Genomic DNA, 22,784 nt, shown 5'->3' with positions numbered 1-22,784 from the left:
AATTTTTTACGTTTGCAAGGGATTCTGGGTAACAGACCATGGTGGGAGGCAGTCAAGTCACCCCATCCTGGATTCCCCTGGGTGTCTAGTTTTCAAAAATGTATAGGTTTGCTAGGTTTCCCTAGGTGCCGGCAGGGCTAGGGTACAAAATCTACAGCTAGTCACTTTGCCAAAAAAAGGGTCATTTTTCACTCCAAAACCACGTTGCGTTTTGCGCCGTTTCCTGTCGCGGGCACTAGGCCGACCCGCACAAGTGAGGTACCATTTTTCTTGTAGGACTTTGGGGAACGCGGGGTGGGTGGAAATTTGTGGATCCACGCAGATTCCAGAACTTTCCATCACAGAAATGTGGGGAAAATGTGTTTTTTTTGTCAATTTTTTACGTTTGCAAGGGATTCTGGGTAACAGACCATGGTGGGAGGCAGTCAAGTCACCCCATCCTGGATTCCCCTGGGTGTCTAGTTTTCAGAAATGTATAGGTTTGCTAGGTTTCCCTAGGTGCCGGCAGGGCTAGGGTACAAAATCTACAGCTAGTCACTTTGCCAAAAAAAGGGTCATTTTTCACTCCAAAACCACGTTGCGTTTTGCGCCGTTTCCTGTTGCGGGCACTAGGCCGACCCGCACAAGTGAGGTACCATTTTTCTCGTAGGACTTTGGGGAACGCGGGGTGGGTGGAAATTTGTGGATCCACGCAGATTCCAGAACTTTCCATCACAGAAATGTGGGGAAAATGTGGGGTTTTTTTCAATTTTTTACTTTTGCAAGGGATTCTGGGTAACAGACCATGGTGGGAGGCAGTCAAGTCACCCCATCCTGGATTCCCCTGGGTGTCTAGTTTTCAAAAATGTATAGGTTTGCTAGGTTTCCCTAGGTGCCGGCAGGGCTAGGGTACAAAATCTACAGCTAGTCACTTTGCCAAAAAAAGGGTCATTTTTCACTCCAAAACCACGCTGCGTTTTGCGCCGTTTCCTGTCGTGGGCACTAGGCCGACCCGCACAAGTGAGGTACCATTTTTCTCGTAGGACTTTGGGGAACGCGGGGTGGGTGGAAATTTGTGGATCCACGCAGATTCCAGAACTTTCCATCACAGAAATGTGGGGAAAATGTGGTTTATTTTTCAATTTTTTACGTTTGCAAGGGATTCTGGGTAACAGACCATGGTGGGAGGCAGTCAAGTCACCCCATCCTGGATTCCCCTGGGTGTCTAGTTTTCAGAAATGTATAGGTTTGCTAGGTTTCCCTAGATGCCGGCAGGGCTAGGGTACAAAATCTACAGCTAGTCACTTTGCCAAAAAAAGGGTCATTTTTCACTCCAAAACCACGTTGCGTTTTGCGCCGTTTCCTGTCGCGGGCACTAGGCCGACCCGCACAAGTGAGGTACCATTTTTCTCGTATGACTTTGGGGAACGCGGGGTGGGTGGAAATTTGTGGATCCACGCAGATTCCAGAACTTTCCATCACAGAAATGTGGGGAAAATGTGGGTTTTTTTTCAATTTTTTACGTTTGCAAGGGGTTCTGGGTAACAGACCATGGTGGGAGGCAGTCAAGTCACCCCATCCTGGATTCCCCTGGGTGTCTAGTTTTCAGAAATGTATAGGTTTGCTAGGTTTCCCTAGGTGCCGGCAGGGCTAGGGTACAAAATCTACAGCTAGTCACTTTGCCAAAAAAAGGGTCATTTTTCACTCCAAAACCACGTTGCGTTTTGCGCCGTTTCCTGTCGCGGGCACTAGGCCAACCCGCACAAGTGAGGTACCATTTTTCTCGTAGGACTTTGGGGAACGCGGGGTGGGTGGAAATTTGTGGATCCACGCAGATTCCAGAACTTTCCATCACAGAAATGTGGGGAAAATGTGTTTTTTTTGTCAATTTTTTACGTTTGCAAGGGATTCTGGGTAACAGACCATGGTGGGAGGCAGTCAAGTCACCCCATCCTGGATTCCCCTGGGTGTCTAGTTTTCAGAAATGTATAGGTTTGCTAGGTTTCCCTAGGTGCCGGCAGGGCTAGGGTACAAAATCTACAGCTAGTCACTTTGCCAAAAAAAGGGTCATTTTTCACTCCAAAACCACGTTGCGTTTTGCGCCGTTTCCTGTCGCGGGCACTAGGCCGACCCGCACAAGTGAGGTACCATTTTTCTCGTAGGACTTTGGGGAACGCGGGGTGGGTGGAAATTTGTGGATCCACGCAGATTCCAGAACTTTCCATCACAGAAATGTGGGGAAAATGTGGTTTTTTTTTCAATTTTTTACGTTTGCAAGGGATTCTGGGTAACAGACCATGGTGGGAGGCAGTCAAGTCACCCCATCCTGGATTCCCCTGGGTGTCTAGTTTTCAAAAATGTATAGGTTTGCTAGGTTTCCCTAGGTGCCGGCAGGGCTAGGGTACAAAATCTACAGCTAGTCACTTTGCCAAAAAAAGGGTCATTTTTCACTCCAAAACCACGTTGCGTTTTGCGCCGTTTCCTGTCGCGGGCACTAGGCCGACCCGCACAAGTGAGGTACCATTTTTCTCGTAGGACTTTGGGGAACGCGGGGTGGGTGGAAATTTGTGGATCCACGCAGATTCCAGAACTTTCCATCACAGAAATGTGGGGAAAATGTGTTTTTTTTGTCAATTTTTTACGTTTGCTAGGGATTCTGGGTAACAGACCATGGTGGGAGGCAGTCAAGTCACCCCATCCTGGATTCCCCTGGGTGTCTAGTTTTCAGAAATGTATAGGTTTGCTAGGTTTCCCTAGGTGCCGGCAGGGCTAGGGTACAAAATCTACAGCTAGTCACTTTGCCAAAAAAAGGGTCATTTTTCACTCCAAAACCACGTTGCGTTTTGCGCCGTTTCCTGTCGCGGGGACTAGGCCGACCCGCACAAGTGAGGTACCATTTTTCTCGTAGGACTTTGGGGAACGCGGGGTGGGTGGAAATTTGTGGATCCACGCAGATTCCAGAACTTTCCATCACAGAAATGTGGGGAAAATGTGGTTTTTTTTTCAATTTTTTACGTTTGCAAGGGATTCTGGGTAACAGACCATGGTGGGAGGCAGTCAAGTCACCCCATCCTGGATTCCCCTGGGTGTCTAGTTTTCAAAAATGTATAGGTTTGCTAGGTTTCCCTAGGTGCCGGCAGGGCTAGGGTTCAAAAACTACAGCTAGACTCTTTGCAAAAAAAGTGTAAATTTTCAGTGTGAAAATGTGGTGTGTTCACCTTAGGTTTTGAGCCACTTCCTGTCGTGGGCACTATGCCTACCCACACAAGTGAGGTACCATTTTTCTCGGGAGACTTAGGGTAGTTCAAATTTGTAAAGCAACTGTTATTACCTGTTGATTTTTGATGCATTTCTCCCTTCCAAATGAAAGACATTGTGTAAAAAAAAAGTCATTTTGAAAAATGACCAATAATTGTCATGCAAATATGAGTATTCCCAATTTCGAAAATGTGCAAATATGCACTGTTTCTTAACTCTGTAATTTGTTCCCATTTCAGAAATACATAGGTGACTTTCATACCGATTTTTCCAAGTATACATTTTCCCACAATAATTGCTATATACCCGGACCAAAAAAAAAAAACATTACAAAATGCTGCTCATTTTTCTACTCTGGGTTCGTTGGGCTCTTGATGAACCTACAAGTCCTATATGTCCCCACAACCAGGAAGGTCTACCGGATGTAACGGTACATTGCTTTCAAAGAGATGTCATAATTCGAAAAAGTTACAGGTAAAAACGTTGACTCAAGAGGCTGCTTTTTTCAACAAATTTTTAATTTCTCCTATATTTGCCTGTAAATTTCTATAAAGAAACCTTGATGGATCTACGCAAATGACCCCTTGCTGAATTCAGAATTTTGTCTACTTTTCAAAAATGTATAGCTTTCCAGGATCCATTATTGTTTTGTTACCCTTTTCTACCGTTAACTGGAAGGAGGTTGAAAGCACAAAAAATAGCAAAAATAGGGTATGTCCCAGAAAAATGCCAAAACTGTGTAAAAAATGTTGGTTTTCTAACAAAAGTCTGTCATTCCCTAAAAGCTGGAGAAATTGTGATTTCAGCCCCACAAACCCTTTTTTGATACCATTTGCAGAGAAAAACCCAGAAGCTTTCATTTGCAGCCCGTTTTTCACATTTTTCACAAAAAAAAAAAAAAATTGCTGTATTTTGACTAATTTCTGTGACCCCTCTAGGAGAATCCACAAACCCTGGGTACCTTTAGAATCCCCAAGATGTTGGAAGAAAAGGACGCAAATTTGGCGTGGATACCTAATGTGGTCAAAAAGTTACAGGGGCCTAAGCGCGCACTACCTCAAATAGCCCAAAAAGGGCTTAGCACAGGAGGGGAAAAGGCCTAGCAGCGAAGGGGTTAATTGATCAGCACTACTGGCACACTGAGCAGCACACTGGAATATTCAATCACCTTGCACATGTATTGGAAGACCTTTAGCATATTATGGGCACATCCTTATTCTTAAATATATCAGCAAAAAAAGAAAATAACATCAGATGTACAACAGTTACACCTCTGGGGTAACTCAATGAACTGAATGATTGCACTAACATTTGCAGTAATCTGAAGGTAAATTTGTATGATCAAGTAAAATCTCTACAATGTTCTAGTCACAAGTAAACAAATATGTTTTGATCACTAGTAGACAAATACTTTAAAGTAGTATAAAAAGAGCAATTTGTACAATAATCTAAAATATGGCTTTAGCGAATTGCATACATACAGAGCTCTAAAATGCTTATTCGTTGATAAGGTGCTAGACTTAAATATTGCAAAGTGCTTAAGCCTGATAAAGTGCTAGTGAGAAGAGTAATGTACAAAGAAAATCTCTAGAAAAGTTTATGTGCACAGGGTACAATAATCAGTACAGTAGTTTAGTAGCAGAACACAACCCTTCTCAGACTTTTTGGCCTCATGGCAGTGCCGTTGCCAAACTGCAAGCATTACAATGTTTTCGAAAAGTGCTATATGTTGGTTAGCTGCCCTAAAGATGGCTTGGTTTAAGACATTGCTTATGTAGTCTGTGCCTCGCCACATTTAGGCAGAGGCAGGCCAGTTTAAGGGTTTATTTTCTGTGTACAGTCTGCCAGACCTTGTGTGCCTCTTTTAAGTGTTCTTGCATGAGGTTGATGTACTTACCAAGCTTGACCAGCTCGGTGGGCTCGGTGATAATAAACCCAAGGTTCCATATCTCATTACAGGTTTGAATTCCATACGCTTTAAAAAGGGGTTTTAGCCAGGTGCATTGAGCATGCAAAATTGCCGGGAAGCAGCAAAGTACTTGGTTAAAGGACTCGATATTATAGGCCCAGAGTCTGCTGTTGACAATTTTAGAGAGAGGTCCATTTGGGGTTTAAGTCTTTAATCAGTAATCCCATCAGCCGTGTAACCATTATTTGCTTAAGGCAGCTTTTCCAGAGCAGGCAGTGCAGTTATATGGCTGCAGACAGAGGCATTGTGGCTGCGTGTTAACCAGTGATTTTTCCAAAGCTTGTAATAGCCATGAGATCTTAAGTTTCACCATGTCGCATATTTTCAAAAGTGTCCTTGTCTGCATTTTAAAAATTGTTTTAAGTGCTACATTCAAAAGGTAACGCTTGCTTAACTTTGTCTGATCTATTTGAAAAGAGGAATTTGATCTTTGGACCCAGTGTACAGGGGTCCTCAACACCAGCCAGCACAATGCTGCATCAATCCTGTCACAGGCTGTCCAGAATTTTTCCGATTGAATCACCAAAAGCGCAGACAGAGTCTCCCCCAAAAGCCAGTCAAAACCAGCAGATCATCAAGACAAGCTCTCTGGTATACACCAGAACTCAGAACCATCAAGCACAACTGCAAGCGAGTGAAAAAGCAATGGCACACCACCAAAGACCCTGTCGATAGAACCATCTTCAAATCAACCCTCAACAAGTACCACCAATGCATCAAGGACACAAAATGAGACTCTCTCACAGACTGCATGGAAACAAGTGCCAACCACACTAACAAATCCCCACCTGATAAAAACCTCTGCCGATCACAGCAAAAATCAGAAAATACCATCCTATCTCACTGCTTACGAATCCTGCCCAAGTCCTCGAGAAGTCCATCAACCACCGGCTCACAGAACACCTAGACAAAACAACCTGTTTGACACCTCGCAATCCGGTTTCCACACCAAGCACTGCACCAAGACTGTGCTGATAACTGCCACTGATGACATCAGATCCCTACTCAACAGAGGTGAAGCAGCAGCCCTAATCCTCCTTGACCTTGCAGTAGCATTCAACACCATATCCCACCACACCCCCATCATCAAACTCAACCACATCAGTGTCCATGGGGCGCCCTTCAAATGGATCACATCCTTCCTCACAGGATGAACTTAGGTAATATGCCTACCACCCTTCATCCAAGACCATCATCTGCTGCATACACCAAGGATCGTCCATCAGCCCAATCCTGTTCAACACCTACATGGCACCCCTCGCTGACATCATCAGAACTCACGGACTCAACATCATATCCTATGCAGACAACACCGGCTCATCCTCTCGCTCACCGAAGACCCCTCCACCACTAAAACAAACATCCACAAGCCATGACCGGTGTCTCTGACTTGTTGAGGTGCAACTGCCTGTAGCTCAAGATGGATAGGACAAAAGTGCTGATCTTTGGGAAGAACACCTCCGCGTGGAAAAATACCTGGTGGCCCCTAGAGCTCAGACACACACCCACATCGGGAGACCACGGCCGCAACCTCACCATCATCCTTGACAGAAAACTCACCATGAGGCACCAAATCAACGCAGTCACCTCCTCCTGTTTATACATCCTCCCCATGCTCCAACAAATCTTCAGCTGCATCCCCATCAACACGAGATAGACCGTCACCCAGGCCCTTGTCACCAGCCAGCTGGACTACGGAAATACGCTCTACACAGGCATCACCACCCAACTTCTCAGAAGACTCCACATGATACAAAACGCAGCAGCCCATCTCAACCTCTCCAAACGGGCCCGCGTCACCACCACCTCAGAAACATTCATTGGCTCCCTGTCCAGAAGAGATGCCAGTTCAAGATCCTGACACACACCTGCAAGGCCCAACATAACCAGGGGCCAGCAGACATCAAGCATCACCTGAACTTCCACCATCCAGCCAGACACCAGTGCTCCACCTCCCACGGCCTTGCACCCACACCCTGCATTTGCCGAAGCCACAGCAGAGGTCATTCCTTCTCCTACCTCACTGCCAAGGGCTGGATTGATCTACCCTTCCACTTAAAAACATTCAGAAGGGGACTCTAGACTTGTCTTTTCGACTGAGACCATTGAAACCTCAGGGGTGAAAAGCTGTGCTTTATAAATAATTGATTGATTGATTGATTAATTGACTGATCTTTGAATATAATCTGACCAAGGATTCTCCGATTGAAAAATATTCTGAAGGACAGCTTTCAAGCAGCACTTTTATAATCCTGTAATAATACTTTAGGAAGGCCGCCATGGCCAAATTCCAGCCTAACCAGGCATCCACATATTTATGATGCTAATATGAAAACCCTTTTTCCATGACTTTGATGAATTGATGGAGGTCAAGAGTTTGACTACAATCAAGGCAGACTCAGACTTACTTCCTGCTGAGGTCATTTAATTAGGAAACGCAAATTGGGCATCAATATTTTTTTATTTACAGTGCTTAGAAATAGCAGAAGAGTGGTAAAAGTGCTATATAAATGCAATTTAATATTATTTTAGAACCATCAATCAAATCCTGTATTTTATTTTACTACACATTAATTTTCATGGCCTAATAACTTGCAACAGGACAAGAACATTAGTATTAGGCACTGCGTTTCTTGTGGCAGAAATATTTTACTTTTGTGCATCAAGAGTTTTATGTAAGAACTGATTTTTCCCAAAAGAGCTTACAAGATTTGATTATGCTGAGAAATAATGCTTCTGGCAACCCCTTAAATACTGGGATGTGCCTTAAGTTTCCTTTTAGCACATTGTGTAAGAAATTATTAGTAGCTAATTTATTTTTTAAACCCTGTTCTAAAAACCACAATTTGGTACCATATGTGTCCAAGGTATCGAAAGGCAGGAGCGACCTTCACCCCACACCTCTTGGAAAGAGTTTGGATTGTCCATTGATTGCAATATGAGGGTGGTGTAAATGCCTCCCCTGCAAACTGAAACACTTCTAGTCACTCCTAGTTCCTGCAGATAGGAAAAACAAGGTAAATGAGGTTTATTGGCTTGCTTACGGTCATATAAAGTAGGTGTTATGTTCTCCTGTGCCACCATAGCTAATAGCCAACCTAGGCAGCAACACACTTAAATGAGATGGTATTTCTTAACAAGTGGTACATGACTGGCACAACACATGACGGACAATTACCAAAATAGTAAAATGTGGAACTGCATATAAACACAAAAGAACTAAGGTACAGAACTACAATGATTCTGTGTTGGAGCTATGTAATTTTTGTGGTGTAGCCCTGATGAAAAATGCTTTTTGGAATGTATTAAACCATAGCTTTGCATGGTTTAGTAAAAATAAAGCAACGCAATGCAGAGTATAGCAGTACCTTGGGTTGCTTTACTTCGGGTAGGTATTACATAGGTGGAGCATGGGCGTTCTCATGCATTCACCCATGTAGTTTGAAGCAAACTCAGATTTACAAAGTCTTGTAAACCTCGGTTTGTGCCAAAATGCTGCACCGACCCAACAGAGGCGTAAAGCAGAGAAATATCTTTATTTCTCCTTATTACTTCCTCTTTTCAGGTGTGCTGCATACTGCGCCACAAATAGAAGAAGGAAGATGCCTCTAAGGATTGTTTTTGAGCAGGAAGGTGTTCCTTTCTCCACATAATGTGGCACCCTTTAACGACAGTGCAAGGGTGCCTGCCTTGGCTCTAGGCAGCAAACAGTGCGCCAGTGCAAGGAGAGTGCAGAAATGCTCCAATTCTTTGAAATTATTCAGCATTTCTGCTCTCTCCCTTCTATGTCATTCAGGGTAGCAAGTTCCTTTACTGAGCTCATTGCAAGAAATAATAGTACATTTGCCCCAAGGGTTTTAAGGGAGGAGGGGCTGTTTGGTCTTACATTTGTTTTCAATTAATTCATTTTTATCTGCATATTCCTCAGAATGTAATCCCTGAAGACCCTTTTCCTAAAGGCTGTGTTAATTTATGACCAGTGACAAAGTTATCCCCTCACCCAAATTTTTGTTTAATCTGCAGTCACCTGATTATGTTTATATTTTTGAAGCCACTTATGTTAGTGAATCAGTGAAGCTCTCTTGGCTGGTGTGGGTAGTGGGATAAGTAGACAACCACAATGAAATACCCGGGTTAAAAAAAAAAAACTAAAGGGTATCAGTGTAACCTTAGATGTAAAGCGAGATGTCCTTCTTAGAGCGTGAAAAAACTGAAGAGTGACCACGTGATCAAAAAGATAAATTAAAACTAACTCTGCAACAGACATGAGAGTTTATTGTTGCCTGTCGAGGTTAGACTACTAAAAACTATGCAGAAAGCAAGAACTCCGGGAGGCGTAAGTCAACCCTGGAATTAATGTACCATTTGGTACTCTGCGCAATTTACCCTTACGGACGCCTGACATAGGGTTTCATTAAAACATGCAAACAGCTCCTCCTAATTAGTTCAGGAGATGTAGTCCGTACCAAAGTTTGATGTTGTGCTGTGAGGAGGAACCCTAGGATGGAGCATTGCCACCTTTGGTTGGTGGGGTTCTCGTCCTAAGAAGGAAATCTCCTTTTACATCTTGGGTTACACTCATACCATTCAGTTTTTTGTTTAGATCCAGGTATTTCACTGTGGCTGTCTGATTGTTGTTTGGGGAGTAAATACAGGCTGGCTGTTAAACCTCCTTGGGGCTCCCGTTGTGTTTGGTAGTGGGATAAGTAACCTGAACATAATGGGTAGCATAGTGATTGTCTGTGGGGAGCCCCTGCCATGGCTAAGTGTGTCATTCCAGTTAATGTTCATGTGCAATAGCTGAATATCCACCTTTGAAAATCAAACATTTGTTTTTTTTTATATCCTTGCATGCACTAGTTCTATATGTACTTTCCTGTGGCAAGGCTTTCATGATAATTGCACTGGTTAAGTGTTTCACATGACTATTTTCTTGTCACATACACTACACAAATGTCAGATTAATTTCTCTAGAGTGTAATGTTTACATCAGCCACTTTGTGTAAGACAAAAAAAAGTTCAACCTACATCCAGAACACTAGGCCAAGCTGGTTTTATTATTCTCACCTGATGGGAGGACACCAGTTAAAGTTCTATCCAGGCCTTCTATATCGAAACAGGGCCATATTTATGAAAGAGTTTCACAGCGTAGCACAGCAGGTCACCTCGCTACACTGAGCTGCGTCACTGGGAATGGGCAGGAATGCACCATATTTAAGGCAATATGGCACATTCCTGGCCTTTACCCTGCACTTGTGCACAATGGGCTGCCTAGAACCAATACAGGCATTCTTTCATCATGGTGTAAGGGTGCCTGCGTTGCATGCAGGAATGTTTTTGTGCCGAAGGTGCACCTTCTTGCACAAAAGCAATTCTGAGATGCATTTTCCTCTTTCTATCTGTGCTGCAGATAGAAAGAGGTAAAAACGAGGAGAAATAAAGATATTTCTCTTCGTTATGACTCTGCTGGGGACGTGTATCTTTTTGGCGCATACCCAGGTTTACCTGTTCTTGTAAATCTGGGAATTCATCATATTCCATGGATTTTGAATGCGAACACCCACGGAAATGCCTCCCTGGCATAGAGTAATGAAACACAGTGGTTTGCACTGTGTTAGAACAACCAAGATTTATGAAGCCAAGCAGGGCCATGCAAGGTGGCTTTGTGTGGCTTCGTAAATCTCATTTTTCAGTTGCGTCGCTCTTCCACAACTTTGCATGGCACAAGAGGGCCAAAACGGGGCTGATAAATATGCCACACAGTGTATTGGAAGAGTTCAGAAAGCCAAAAGGAATATCTGTTTTAGAGAGAATTAGCAACAGGACTAATTGATGTTCAAGCTTCCCACTGATAGACTGATTCATAATCACAGAGTGATTGTGAAATTGGGGGCAAAACTTTGCGGGCGAGACCAAAGAAGTTTGTCAAAATTACTATAACTATGCTATACTATTCGAAAACATCCAAGTTTCTGGAAATGTTCATTAAACACTCCAGAGTATAAAAAAGTCTGGAAATTATCAGATATGTTTCCTTCTCTGGATCCTCCTTATCATTCTATCATTAGCAATAGACTTAAAATTAAAACTTTAGGCAGGAACAATAAATATACTACTTCTCCTATGTGTTACACATACAAAGCAGTGGTTTTCAGTTGTTTCTTCACTAAGGCCACCAATATAGCTATTAACTATGCTTAGTATCAATACTTGCTCTCCTTATATAACTATTACATTTCCCTACATCCATGACAGATAAGATCCATGAGGAGATAGACCGTGTGATTGGGAGAAACCGCTGCCCAGCTATCAATGATCGAAACAACATGCCGTACACAGATGCCGTCATACATGAGATCCAGCGTTACTCTGACATCGTTCCAATGGGCGTGCCACACGCAGCAACGAAAGACATCCATTTCAAGAACTATGTAATTCCCAAGGTAATGATGATCTTTGTGTGCTGAATTCATCAAGATACGGCAGTGACATACAATATTTAAGTTATGTCACATAGTCTAACCATGTGTGTTTCCTTCTATGTTCCATCAGGATTCCAACACCACTGAGATTTGAAGTCTCTGTTGCAAGCATAAATTGTCCATATCTGCTCCCTAAAGCAATCCAACCTATATTTATCATTTTTACTTAGATGAGGATATCTCATGTACCTGGGAGAAAGAGCAGGGGAAGCAGAAACATCTAGCTGTCTCCTATTGTAAATTTTAACAACTATTTGACTGAACTTACATGTCTGCACATGCCAAAGATGAATTCGGACAGATACTTATGCAAGAAAGTAATTTATTATTCAATCAGTTAATAATTTGAACAATAATCATAAACTACCCACATTTTGTCATAAAGTGAGAGCAGTGTGCCTAAAAACCATCAGATTATCTGCTAAGTGTATATGAACTAGTTATCTTGAAATATATTAATCAGGGATAACAATTGTACAGTTTGCGCTTCACAGTGGAGTGTAATTAACATGCAACAATTTCTTTTTCAGAGTTTTATTTAGCACAAACTTGACCCAACACTATCAGGTATCAGAGCGATTTGCATGAGCACCAGTTGCCTTACATAGGGACACATTCTTTTTGTTAAGCACAGGGAGATTAATTGATTTGCTCAGAATCACAGAATGTTGCGCATCGTTGCCAAGACTCGAACCTGGTTCCCAAGATTTGAGGCCAACCGCCCTAGCCATTAGGCCACATCCTCTCCCCAGAGGGGTACCTTCCTGCATGAAAACACTCCTGAGAGGCTTTTTCCTCTTTCTATGGGTGCTGCACAGTGCAACACACATAGAAAAAGGAAAGAAACAAGGAGAAATAAATATAATTCTCCACTTTAACCTCTCCTGGGGAGGTGTGTCTTTTTGGTGCATTCCCAGGGTTACCTGTTCATGTAATTCTGGGAATGCATCAAAATGCATGGGTGTTGCATGGGAACACCTATGCAACACCCATGGAAACGCCTCCTTGGGCAGAGTAATGCAACGCACCAATTTGCCTGCATTACTTTACTCGAGATTTATGAAACTCACACAGGGCCACGCTAGGTGGCCTTGCGTGGCATCATAAATCTCAATTTACATTTGTGTTCTCTTGTACCAAGTTGCATGGTGCTAGAGTGATGCAAAGGGGCTCATACATATGACCTTATGTGCTAATTCTCTGGAGACCAAAGCTTGGGTACAGCAACCTGGAAACACAAAATGCCTAATTCAGAAGGTAAACTTACACTTTGTGTAACTTTACTCTTATAGTGAAATTCACAAACTACGTGTGGAGTTTTAACTCTCTGCATGTCCTATCTTTTCATTTGAGGAGATCTCCATGTACTTACGTCAGTGAAGAATCCACGGTCAGGGCAGAGATCTGCATACATGAAAAGATAGGACATGCAAAGTGTAAGTATACCTTTTTGAATCAGGCCCTGCAACGTTATCTTGGAAGGGTGTAGCGACCTCTCCCGAACTTTCACCTGAACTATCCTGTGTGCACAACTGCGGGCACACCAAGAAATAAAGAAGAACAAAATAAGGTCCCTCAAAAAACTGTAAAACTGAAGAATAGTCCTGGGAGGGAGACTCTAACCTCAGCTATAGATTTGAGTACTAGGGGTGATTTTCTGTGTTTGAGCTAGGTATTGACTGAACCCATAGCAGTAGGATATATTGAGTTAAGATTCATACATGGTCTGAATTGTATGCTAAGAATCTGAGCTCCTGTGTGTGTGGTAGATCTACCGCAGCAGATTGCCAGTGTAGAACCAATGTTTTTCTCTCATAATCCTATTACTCTTTCCCTTTGGGGCATGACTTCACACAACAGTTCAAACCAGTGGGCAAAGGCACTGCCCATGGAGCAAGGTCAGTAATTGTCTGTGTCCATGTCCGATACTGGTTTGATGATTTGCTTGAAAATGTAATGTCAACGTTGTTATGTTAAAAGGTCTTCAGACTTTTTCAGATACACACTGCAAAAAGAGCCTACTACACATCGTGTTATGGGTTTTGGATTTCTGATGAATTTTGCATTTACCCTGATTTGCATGTTCCACCAAACCTTGGTTGCCTACTGTTACAACACAGGCAGATGGATTTTAAATCCATTGCCCTCACATTTTAGCAATATGTGTACACCATATGATGAGTGTTCAGAATACCCATTGATTAAATATGATATGCCCTTTTTGCATATGTAACTCTCTGAGTTTTACTATGACCTCCTTTTGATTTTTTCTAGACAAGTGTTTTCAATTTCTTCTAATTGTCAATAAATTAAATGTTTTGGGAGACACTGTAAAGGTCTACGCCAGTGCATATGATTCCTCATCTGTGTATGTTTGCATACCCATATTGCTAGGGTGATACTGGGCCGAATGATTGCCACTTATGTAGTGCACTGTTAGCCAAATACAAATCCGGGCATTCAAGCCAACCATGTCCTATGAAGAGGACTACACGGTAGAAAAAAACTGCCCATTATTGGATCTTGAAGGATAGAAATATGACTACAAAGCAGCAGAGAAATAGGGGAGCTTCAGTTTTATTTGGCAGTTAGGTAAGAAAAGAAGGGTCCATCTCTCCAGACATTTGGAAAATTTGGGAGATGGAGAAGATCAGTGTTGTATTAGATTGCATAGATTGTGATGGCAAATAAGGGAGAAAACGATTTTGGAAAGAGACGGGTTTTTTCCTAAAAACGTTCTGTGGCAAGTGAAAAAATACCCTTTACAATTTAAAATTTAATAGATGTGGGGCAACAGACAGATATTGAAAATTGCAAATAATATTGGATTCAGTCAAATTCTGTCTGATCTGTACATAGTGATTTAGAGAGGAAGACCTATGAGAGAGAGTTGTCATAAACCACTTGTGAAAGAATAATGGATTGGAACACTGTTTTCCAGTAGCTCTGAAAGAAAATGGTGATGATTTTCCATGGAATCCTTATACAGCAAAAAACAGCTAGCTGAGATGTGGTGAAAAAAGTGGTAAAGGATAGAATATAGTCAAGGAAGTAATTGAGGTTTCTAACATGGCCAAATACAGAAAAGCGTTGGGGAGGCAAAACGAGGAAGGACCACCAAGAGCCAAGCCCCTGCTTTACTTAAATCTAATTTGAGGGAGATATCCATGTGACAACTTCAGCAAGAAAGCTATAAATTTTTTATTGAACCAGCCTTAGATCATCATCCAACCTGATGACATAGACCATAAGGGAAAAGTTAGTGTGCGAGGAAGAGGTGTACCAGGGAACTGACATACATATTAAAAAGCACAGGGCTCAATGAAGAGCCCTGACAAATTCCAACTTTAATTGCCTTGAAAGATGAGCATTATAGAGTTTAATGGACTGCCTGTGACTGATCTGAGAGATAAAAAGGTAAGCCAAGTACAGCATTAGCTTGAATACCAGATAAAAACAAACGGTGGAGAAGGAGGGAATACAACTAAGTGTAGAAGGCCACTGAGATCCAAAAGATCATAGTGGCCATACAATCGTGTCTATTTTCAATTGGAACTCATCGTCGTCTGCAAGCAAGATTCATTTATTGCTATAAAGGGACTGTCACTGAACCCCTTCATAAGAGGAGATTTCTAAATTAAAGGAAGTCAGACACTTTCCAGTTAATACTTTTGTAAGTAACTTGGAATCAAGACTATGAGAGAAATGGGATGAAAATTACTGAAGGTTCTGCAGTGCACATCTAGAGCAAGTTTCTAAGCTGCAGGTACAATGGCCGACGTGATAGATGCATTGTAGAGATAAGTAGTGGCTGTACTATGAGGAAGCAGAACAAGGACAGGAGTGTATGAATGTGAGATACAATTTTGTATAAAATGTACTTATTGGTGTAAATATGCCCTTACAAGCCCCTATCCCCGCCATAATGTCAGTTTTTTTGACGTTGTGGTGGCAATATGGGTTTTGCCTTATTAACAAGGCAGCATTAGGCCACTTAATGTGGCTTAACGCTGCCTTAATATGAAAGAGGTGGGCAGTGGGTGTTGCGGTGGGCGTTCCGTCGCACCACCCATTGATTTTGACACTGCCCCATATTTACAAGAGTGGCATAAATATGGGGCAGCACCAAAATTAAGACCAGGAAAAACCTGGTCATAACAGGGCGCAATGCAGAAAAATGCATTATTTTCCTAATTTTTGCTGTTTTTTATGTGTGCTGCATTGTGCAGACATAAAAACAGGTGTAAGGAACCGTGCAATCTCAATTAATTTCCATAATGAGAGGATGACAAATGGTGTTGTGCTTAAAATAAGTGAACACAATAATTGTGAGATGTCATGGATGGAGGACCTGCGTGGTTAGACCAAACAATATACAGGAGTCCAAGACAGACAGACTACCTGTAAAGACAGAGAACTGATCTAAATTTTAGGGTCCTCAAGGATCACAAATTTAGAGGTGCTCGTGGCTATAGCTGCAAGAAATTTAGCCAGTAGGGAACCAAAGTGTGTGTGTAGACCAAGAGGTCAATAAACCAAGACATTTTTTAAATATAGAAAGTTCAGAAAATGAGATATGGCATTTTAAGAGATTCCCTGAAAATTGTACCACACATCCACTGTTTTTTATACATGGAGTAAGTATGTGCCTTGCAAAAATTTAATGTAGCTGCAAGAAAACGAATAACTATAATTTAAGTAGTAACTTGGTGTTGTACTAGTTTCACTTTAGCAGCATCCTCTTAGTACTCCATGATGAGATCAGGGAATTGAAGAAGCTTGATATTCTTTAGGTTGCCAGCTACCTAGGCAAATTATATTATTATATTGGGAAATGCCTTCTCTTATGATGGGGACTAGCTGGATCCATGAAGCATTGGCTGGCATATGGTAAATAATAAGAACGTGGCTTAAATTACATATTTTGGAACATACCTGAACGCATAACATAAACAAGCATAGGACACTGCATATATGGGTTAGTGGTGGTATTGAATAGTAAATGGGAAGTGCTTGGAATGCCATGTTTAAAAGGGCATGATTGGGTTTACCTGGGCATGTGATGGCATTGGCTGTTTAAGAGGAATATGGAAGGGCTTGCAAGGGCAGCTGATAGGTTTGTCTAGCCAGTAGCGGGCAGTACTTGAGCACATGATGGGTCAAACTGCCACATGGCGGATTCCTGGGAAAATTACACTGGCTGGTGTTAAATGCGGCACAGCGCTGCTCATGGTTGCTTTGAGTGTACTTGTGATGTATCTGAGCATTTGATGACAATGGCTGGCTTTTGTAGTAGATCTACAAAGATGGCATCAACTGCCATACAGTTGGGTGTCTTAGCAGAATTGTTATGGCTGATACATGTTGGTGAAATCTAAGACAATTATGGGAAGTATATGCATATATCCGGAAACCAAAATGGAAAATACTGTACTTGAAACAAAATGAATGTGAAAACTGAAACTGACAAGCTGTGGTTATCATTCATGTATTTTTCGGAAAATAAAACTAGATTATTCGGTTGGAGACAAGATATGTTTTTTTATAAGTATATATTTATTTTATGTTCCACATAAAAAACGAAAAAGGAATTTCAATATCTTGAGCCAGCAAAATATCTTTATTTTCTAAAAAGTACAGCTTTATTTTTGAAGACAAAATAAGTGCATTTCAAACTATTTTAGGCTAATATTTTAGTGGCAATTAGGTTAATTTCTAAGGCCAGAGCCCGTGTGTCCAAGGAATCCTTGCAGTGCTGGCCAGTAAGGTCTGTCCTACCTGCGAATAGCGTTGAAGTTTGATTCCTGAGCTTGCATCATCTTTGTAAATTTCATTTTACCATCCTTCTCCTCACAGATAATCTTGGATATATGAATTTCCCTGAAATCTCAATCACCCACTTTGTTTAGGTGATTTAAACTTTAGGAGAGCTCGGGAAAAAAAGAAGGTGCAGTTGGCTGAGCAGCAGAGTTGCTGGCTTCCCCTTTCCTGGTGGTGGACTGTCCACCATATCTAGATATCTTCAACTGGTTGTAATGAAACAAAATCAGCCGTTATTGCAGATGCACCTTTATTATAGAATAACTTTTTTTTTAATGCTAAGATGGCTGCCATGTTAAAGGGGCACCTTTCATTCTATGTTGTTTTGCAGCAACAAACATTGGGGGTTTGTTGCTAGAAATTGAAAAGACAAATGTCTCTGATATACAAGGGGTTTTCTCTCTGCGCCTCTGGGACATCTGAGCAATTTTCTTCCCAGAACCACAAAGCGGAGCATGTCCCTATAAGAAAAATATAGTGACAGTCATCCTTTGAAGGACATGCTACCGCATCCATGGTTTCTGCCAGCGGAGCAAGCTAATGGTCCACCAACAGAAATCCAGACATTTCCCCACCTCTAAAGAGAGAGGAGGATCCACAACTATGGTGGAGCATTAACGCCATCAGTATAGGTAATTGCTTCTGTACGCAAAACTCTAAATGACACCTTTGGTTACTGGAATGCTACTAGAAATGGTCCCCATCTTTTTCTCTAATCTGTCTCAACAAGTCCAGATTTACAATTTTTTTCCCACAAAACAGAGCAGTAACCACGTTTTCTGCGTAGCATTAGATAAGGAAAAAAACACAGCACAAATGCATAGTTGCTAAGGATTGGCCTCCTGCTGCTGTCATCTCCTTTCATCTCCTGCACTGATGATCAAAACAGCAGCCTGAACAGCCTCTCAATAGCATACAAATTGTCTAGCATTGGAATCTATGCAATTCTAGCATAAGAATTGTACTGGAAGCATACCCTTTCAGTGCAAATTTGTTTCCCAAGACAAACTCAGATATACCACAGGTATTTGATGTATGGTGTGCACTGCAGCACACTGTGGTCCATTGTTTATTTGAGGAATGAACACATGTTCACTTGTTTATGCTTGCTTCCTTTAGGATTCAGTTTTTGATGCAAAGCCAGGTCTGCCTGTCTTTTTAGCCTGGTCTCTCGACAAACCCGATGGAGATTTGAGCCTGTCTTTGCGATTAACACTCAATTACCACCGCTTTGACTCAAAGCAGTGCACAGTTACACAAAGCAGCATTACACTGAGAAAAAGTATGTTTCCATCACAAAACAACTTTTGGGTTAGATAGTAAATATCATGCAAGAGTTTACATCACTATGTTTTGGCACAAAGCTTTCGGAAATCTAGACCCGTAAACCATCCTACTTTAGAGACTTGAATTCTAAGATTTAAGAAGGTTGCATCTGAGGGGAAACAGCCATCACATTGCATGTGTTACAATGCATGCGATTACAACGCGGTCATTACAATGACCGCATTGTTACATTACAGTACCATTACATCAAGTCGTTACAGTGACTTGCTCTAGGGGGCGCTCTACACTAAGGAATAGTATAATTTACTATTCCAACACCTTCCCTATTGTTGCACACACTGGAGTTGGAATAGTAAATTATACTATTCCTAAGTCCAGTACTGCGATGTAACAACGCGGTCGTTGTAACGACCGCGATGTAATGGCATGCGTTATAAACGCATGCGATGTAAGCGCCTATATTCCATCTGAGTTCCAGAGCCACATCTAGTGAGGCATACTTTTATCAACCCTATCAAATTCTTGACTGTAATAAACAAAGTTAGCAAAAACTTTGGATTTTGAACTGCTACTCTATTTTGATCAATAGAGATAAAATCATTATATTGTCTATCATCAGTTCACTCTAACCGAAACCTGTGTGTGAACAGTCAAGCAACTGAAGATCTGTAACCCAACTCTCAAGCCTCGTAGGATGATATTAGCAAAGAGTTTCCCTTCAATTATCAAATAAAACTATTATTCTTTAACTCACAAGACGTCCATCTAGACCTTTTTAATAAATTGATTGGATGACCAATCCATTTTCTTTATATTTCATAAAATTGTTTTTATAAAAGGTTACACAATGGGTGCTTGCTAAGGTATTTGTCTGACAATTTTAGATGGGATTCGCATAGACTGAACCCCTGGAATCTGAAAGGCAGAGAAATTGTGTCTTACTTGATGGATACACTAAAATACTTTTTGGAAAACAGCAACGTGTCAGTGAAGTCAAAGGTCCTAATCTGGGAAGCATTAACAGTGGCCATGAGGTGACAGCCTAAAATGAAGAAACTTGGACAAAAAGGTGGTGAATACAGGAAAAAATACATATAATAAGAATTGATTGAGCTAAAAAAAACAATGTCTCCCTGGTGGCTAGAAGATGATTATAAGTCAAGAAAGAGAAATGCAGGACAAAGTTGGAGAATGATGCTAAAGCACAATTTGTGGCCATACAGCATCCAATTTATGAACTTTTTGAATATTGATGAGTAAACTGCTTGTATGGTAAGTAAGACAAACACAAGTCTTGAGAACAATCAGAGCATTAAAATGAAGGTTAGTGACAATTGATGATAATACAATGCAGGTATTTGATGCATATTTGCAACAATTATATACTTTGAGACTGGGTGCTGTGAAGGTGATATGGGAAGGGTTTATTGGGCATCCTGCTTCTCCACTACTGCACCAAGAGGATAGGACATCATTAGAGGAAATAATAATCCTCTAGGAGGTAGAAACCTTACTCTACAGAGTGGGGGAAACACCAAGCTCAAATGGGATTCCACAATTGTTTTTTAAAGGACTGTTGAATAGTGTTGCTGCACTTATTAATGGCTGCCAATAAAAGGGTGCTGTGCCACCTGACCTTTGAATTGCCACAGTTATTGCAATATATAGATCTGGGAGACTGCTTGTCTTGTGGACTTGTGTAAAAGTGGATTATTAATTGAGGTGGTATTGAGGCATCACCAAATATTAATGTCACTATTCTGTATCTGGTCTAGTTAGGTTTCTTTAGATCAAAGCTTAGCTCAGTCCTGGGTAGCTGTGGCACAAAGCAGTCAGGCTTAATTCAAAATAAACCAAATGTAAATCATTTATCGGTACCAGAAAAGTCAATAGGTAAGAAACATAACACAATAAAAACCCCACTGCAATGTATAATTTTTTTTTATATATCTTTATGTTTAAATAGACACCAAAGTGACAAAAATCTGATGGAGGGAATCAGAGTTCCGATTTTGGCAAATTTCTATAAATCACTGCTTTCCACTCAAACAAGTTTTAAAAAGTGTCTTAAGAAATTGCTTTTCACTCTTAGTAGATTTCTATAAGCCTCGAATGTGAAGGTCTGGGCCAAAGTCAAAGTTAAAGGCCAATCGTAATGGAGCATGAGGTTGGATGCAGGTGCAGAGTTGGTCTCCGTCAAGATTTTACCTTTGTGCTTAAAAACTTTTCTGGTTCTTTTTCTTGTCACCGGGGTCTGCAGCTTGAGTACAGCATTGAGTTTCACATAGGTAGACAGGCAAAGTCCAGCATTCTGGTGAAGCCTTGGTTTTTGATGCCATTAGAGGCTAGCTACGAACCAGCAAGTAGTGGAAGTCTATGAGGCTCGCACTCCAAAATACATTCTTTTTTGATGTAGGCTCACAGGTTGCAGTTATGTGGGGAGAAAGAGTACATTCAAGCACATAGAAGAGGACTCGATATCATGGGCAACACCAGTGGAGTCAAGGGTAAGTTCAGTGAAAACTGGTTAGCTGGGCACTTTTCAGGTGCAGGCTTCCTTAGCTTTTTTGTCTCTGAAGCTTAACAGGAGGCTAGAGAACTAGCCTTTGGAGTCCACTCAATGGTCATTGGCACAAGTTGGAGCAGGTCCAGCCCTCGGGGTGTCTCGCCATGAATTTGACAGTAGGAGCAGCCCTTCTCCTTCTGAAGTCCAGCCTTGGTTCAGCAGGTGCAGCAGGAGCAGTCTTCCTTGTTATAGCCTTTCTTTCTGATGTCCGCAAGTGCAGCAGGTGCAGTACTTCTTCTTTCCAAGTCCAGCAATGTTCTGAGGCTGAAAGCCAGGGGTGCTTCATTTATACCAATTTCAAGTTTGTAGGTGGAGAGGCAAGGAGTACTCCTTAGCCAATGGGGCATCAATTCCCGAGGGGCAACCCTACTCCCTTTTACATAGTTTCCTGTGGGGCTGGCACTAAACAATGCCGAAGTGCATCGCTCTGCCCATGTCTAAAATTTCCCGATCCTTCCTCCTTGGATCAGAGCTATGGGCAGTGTCCGGTATAGTGAGGCACCACTCCTTGAAAATTGGTTCTTGAATGGGTGTTTCCCCTCTGGAGGAGATGCCAGCCTGTCTACTTACGCAAAGAAGCAGGCAGGTTAAGGTGTCACACACTTCCTTCCACCACCAATAGTCGTTTTGTTCCACATTCCTGTGAGCGCTTCACATCTCTTATCAGGAAGGCATAAAGCTGTCGTAAGTGATAACTGCTGTAGTTAATCAGAAATGGTACTTCAAATCTGACTTCAGCAATAAGTCCAGTTTAATTTAACAGTTAATTTGATACCTTGGAATACTATATTTGGCGGTCCCAAATGTCAGCTAGCACTTTACACATGGGTTAGTGTAACCCATGTTATCCAAAATGACTGCAAGCCTTGCTATAGTTAAAAAAGACAATTGTGACTTTTAATGTCAAATTCTCACTGTCAGGACATGTATACCATATACAAACCACGTTCTTCTTTTTAATATTTAGCACCCTGCCTTATGGGCTACTAAGGCTTACCGTGGCTATTTTCATTCACAATATTAGAGATTGTAGGGTTTGGTATTTATTTATGTAGCTTGATGAAAATGCTCTCTGCAGCCTTGAGGGTGATAGTAAAGGTTAGTGAAACCCTGTCAAAACCTTTGTTATTAGGAAGGGGATCTCGTCAGGGATACCCCCTAACCCCAGTTTCGTTTGACTAATTTCTGGAAACATTAGCATGCTGGATAAAACAAAACCACTGTACTAAGAGTCCCATGTGATACGATGACTGGGAGGACCAAATGTCTATGTATCCAGATGATTTACTCTTGTATTTGGCAGACACAAAGTTTTCATTGGTCAGAATATTATACATCCCAGGAGCATTTTGACTGCATTCAAGTTTCACAATTAACTGATCAAAGTTCGCAATATTTCCCCTTACTGAATGGACACCGCCAA

General features: G+C 41.6%; 1 protein-coding gene across 2 annotated transcripts in view; it reads left to right on the top strand.

The window, feature by feature from the left end:
- The window catches only part of LOC146798073 (cytochrome P450 2G1-like), a 998,619-nt gene that overhangs the window by 378,670 nt on the left and 597,165 nt on the right, over window positions 1-22,784 (top strand). For both annotated transcript variants that reach the window (XM_085625291.1, XM_085625290.1), the window contains exon 7: window positions 11,462-11,649. In XM_085625291.1, coding sequence (XP_085481417.1) covers window positions 11,462-11,649 — 188 coding nt within the window. The remainder of the gene's footprint in view (window positions 1-11,461; window positions 11,650-22,784) is intronic.

Source organism: Triturus cristatus, chromosome 9 (assembly GCF_964204655.1).
Source record: "Triturus cristatus chromosome 9, aTriCri1.1, whole genome shotgun sequence".
NCBI classification, from domain to species: domain Eukaryota; kingdom Metazoa; phylum Chordata; class Amphibia; order Caudata; family Salamandridae; genus Triturus; species Triturus cristatus.
Note: the sequence above shows the minus strand (reverse complement) of the source record. Positions and strands in the feature narration are given on the sequence as shown.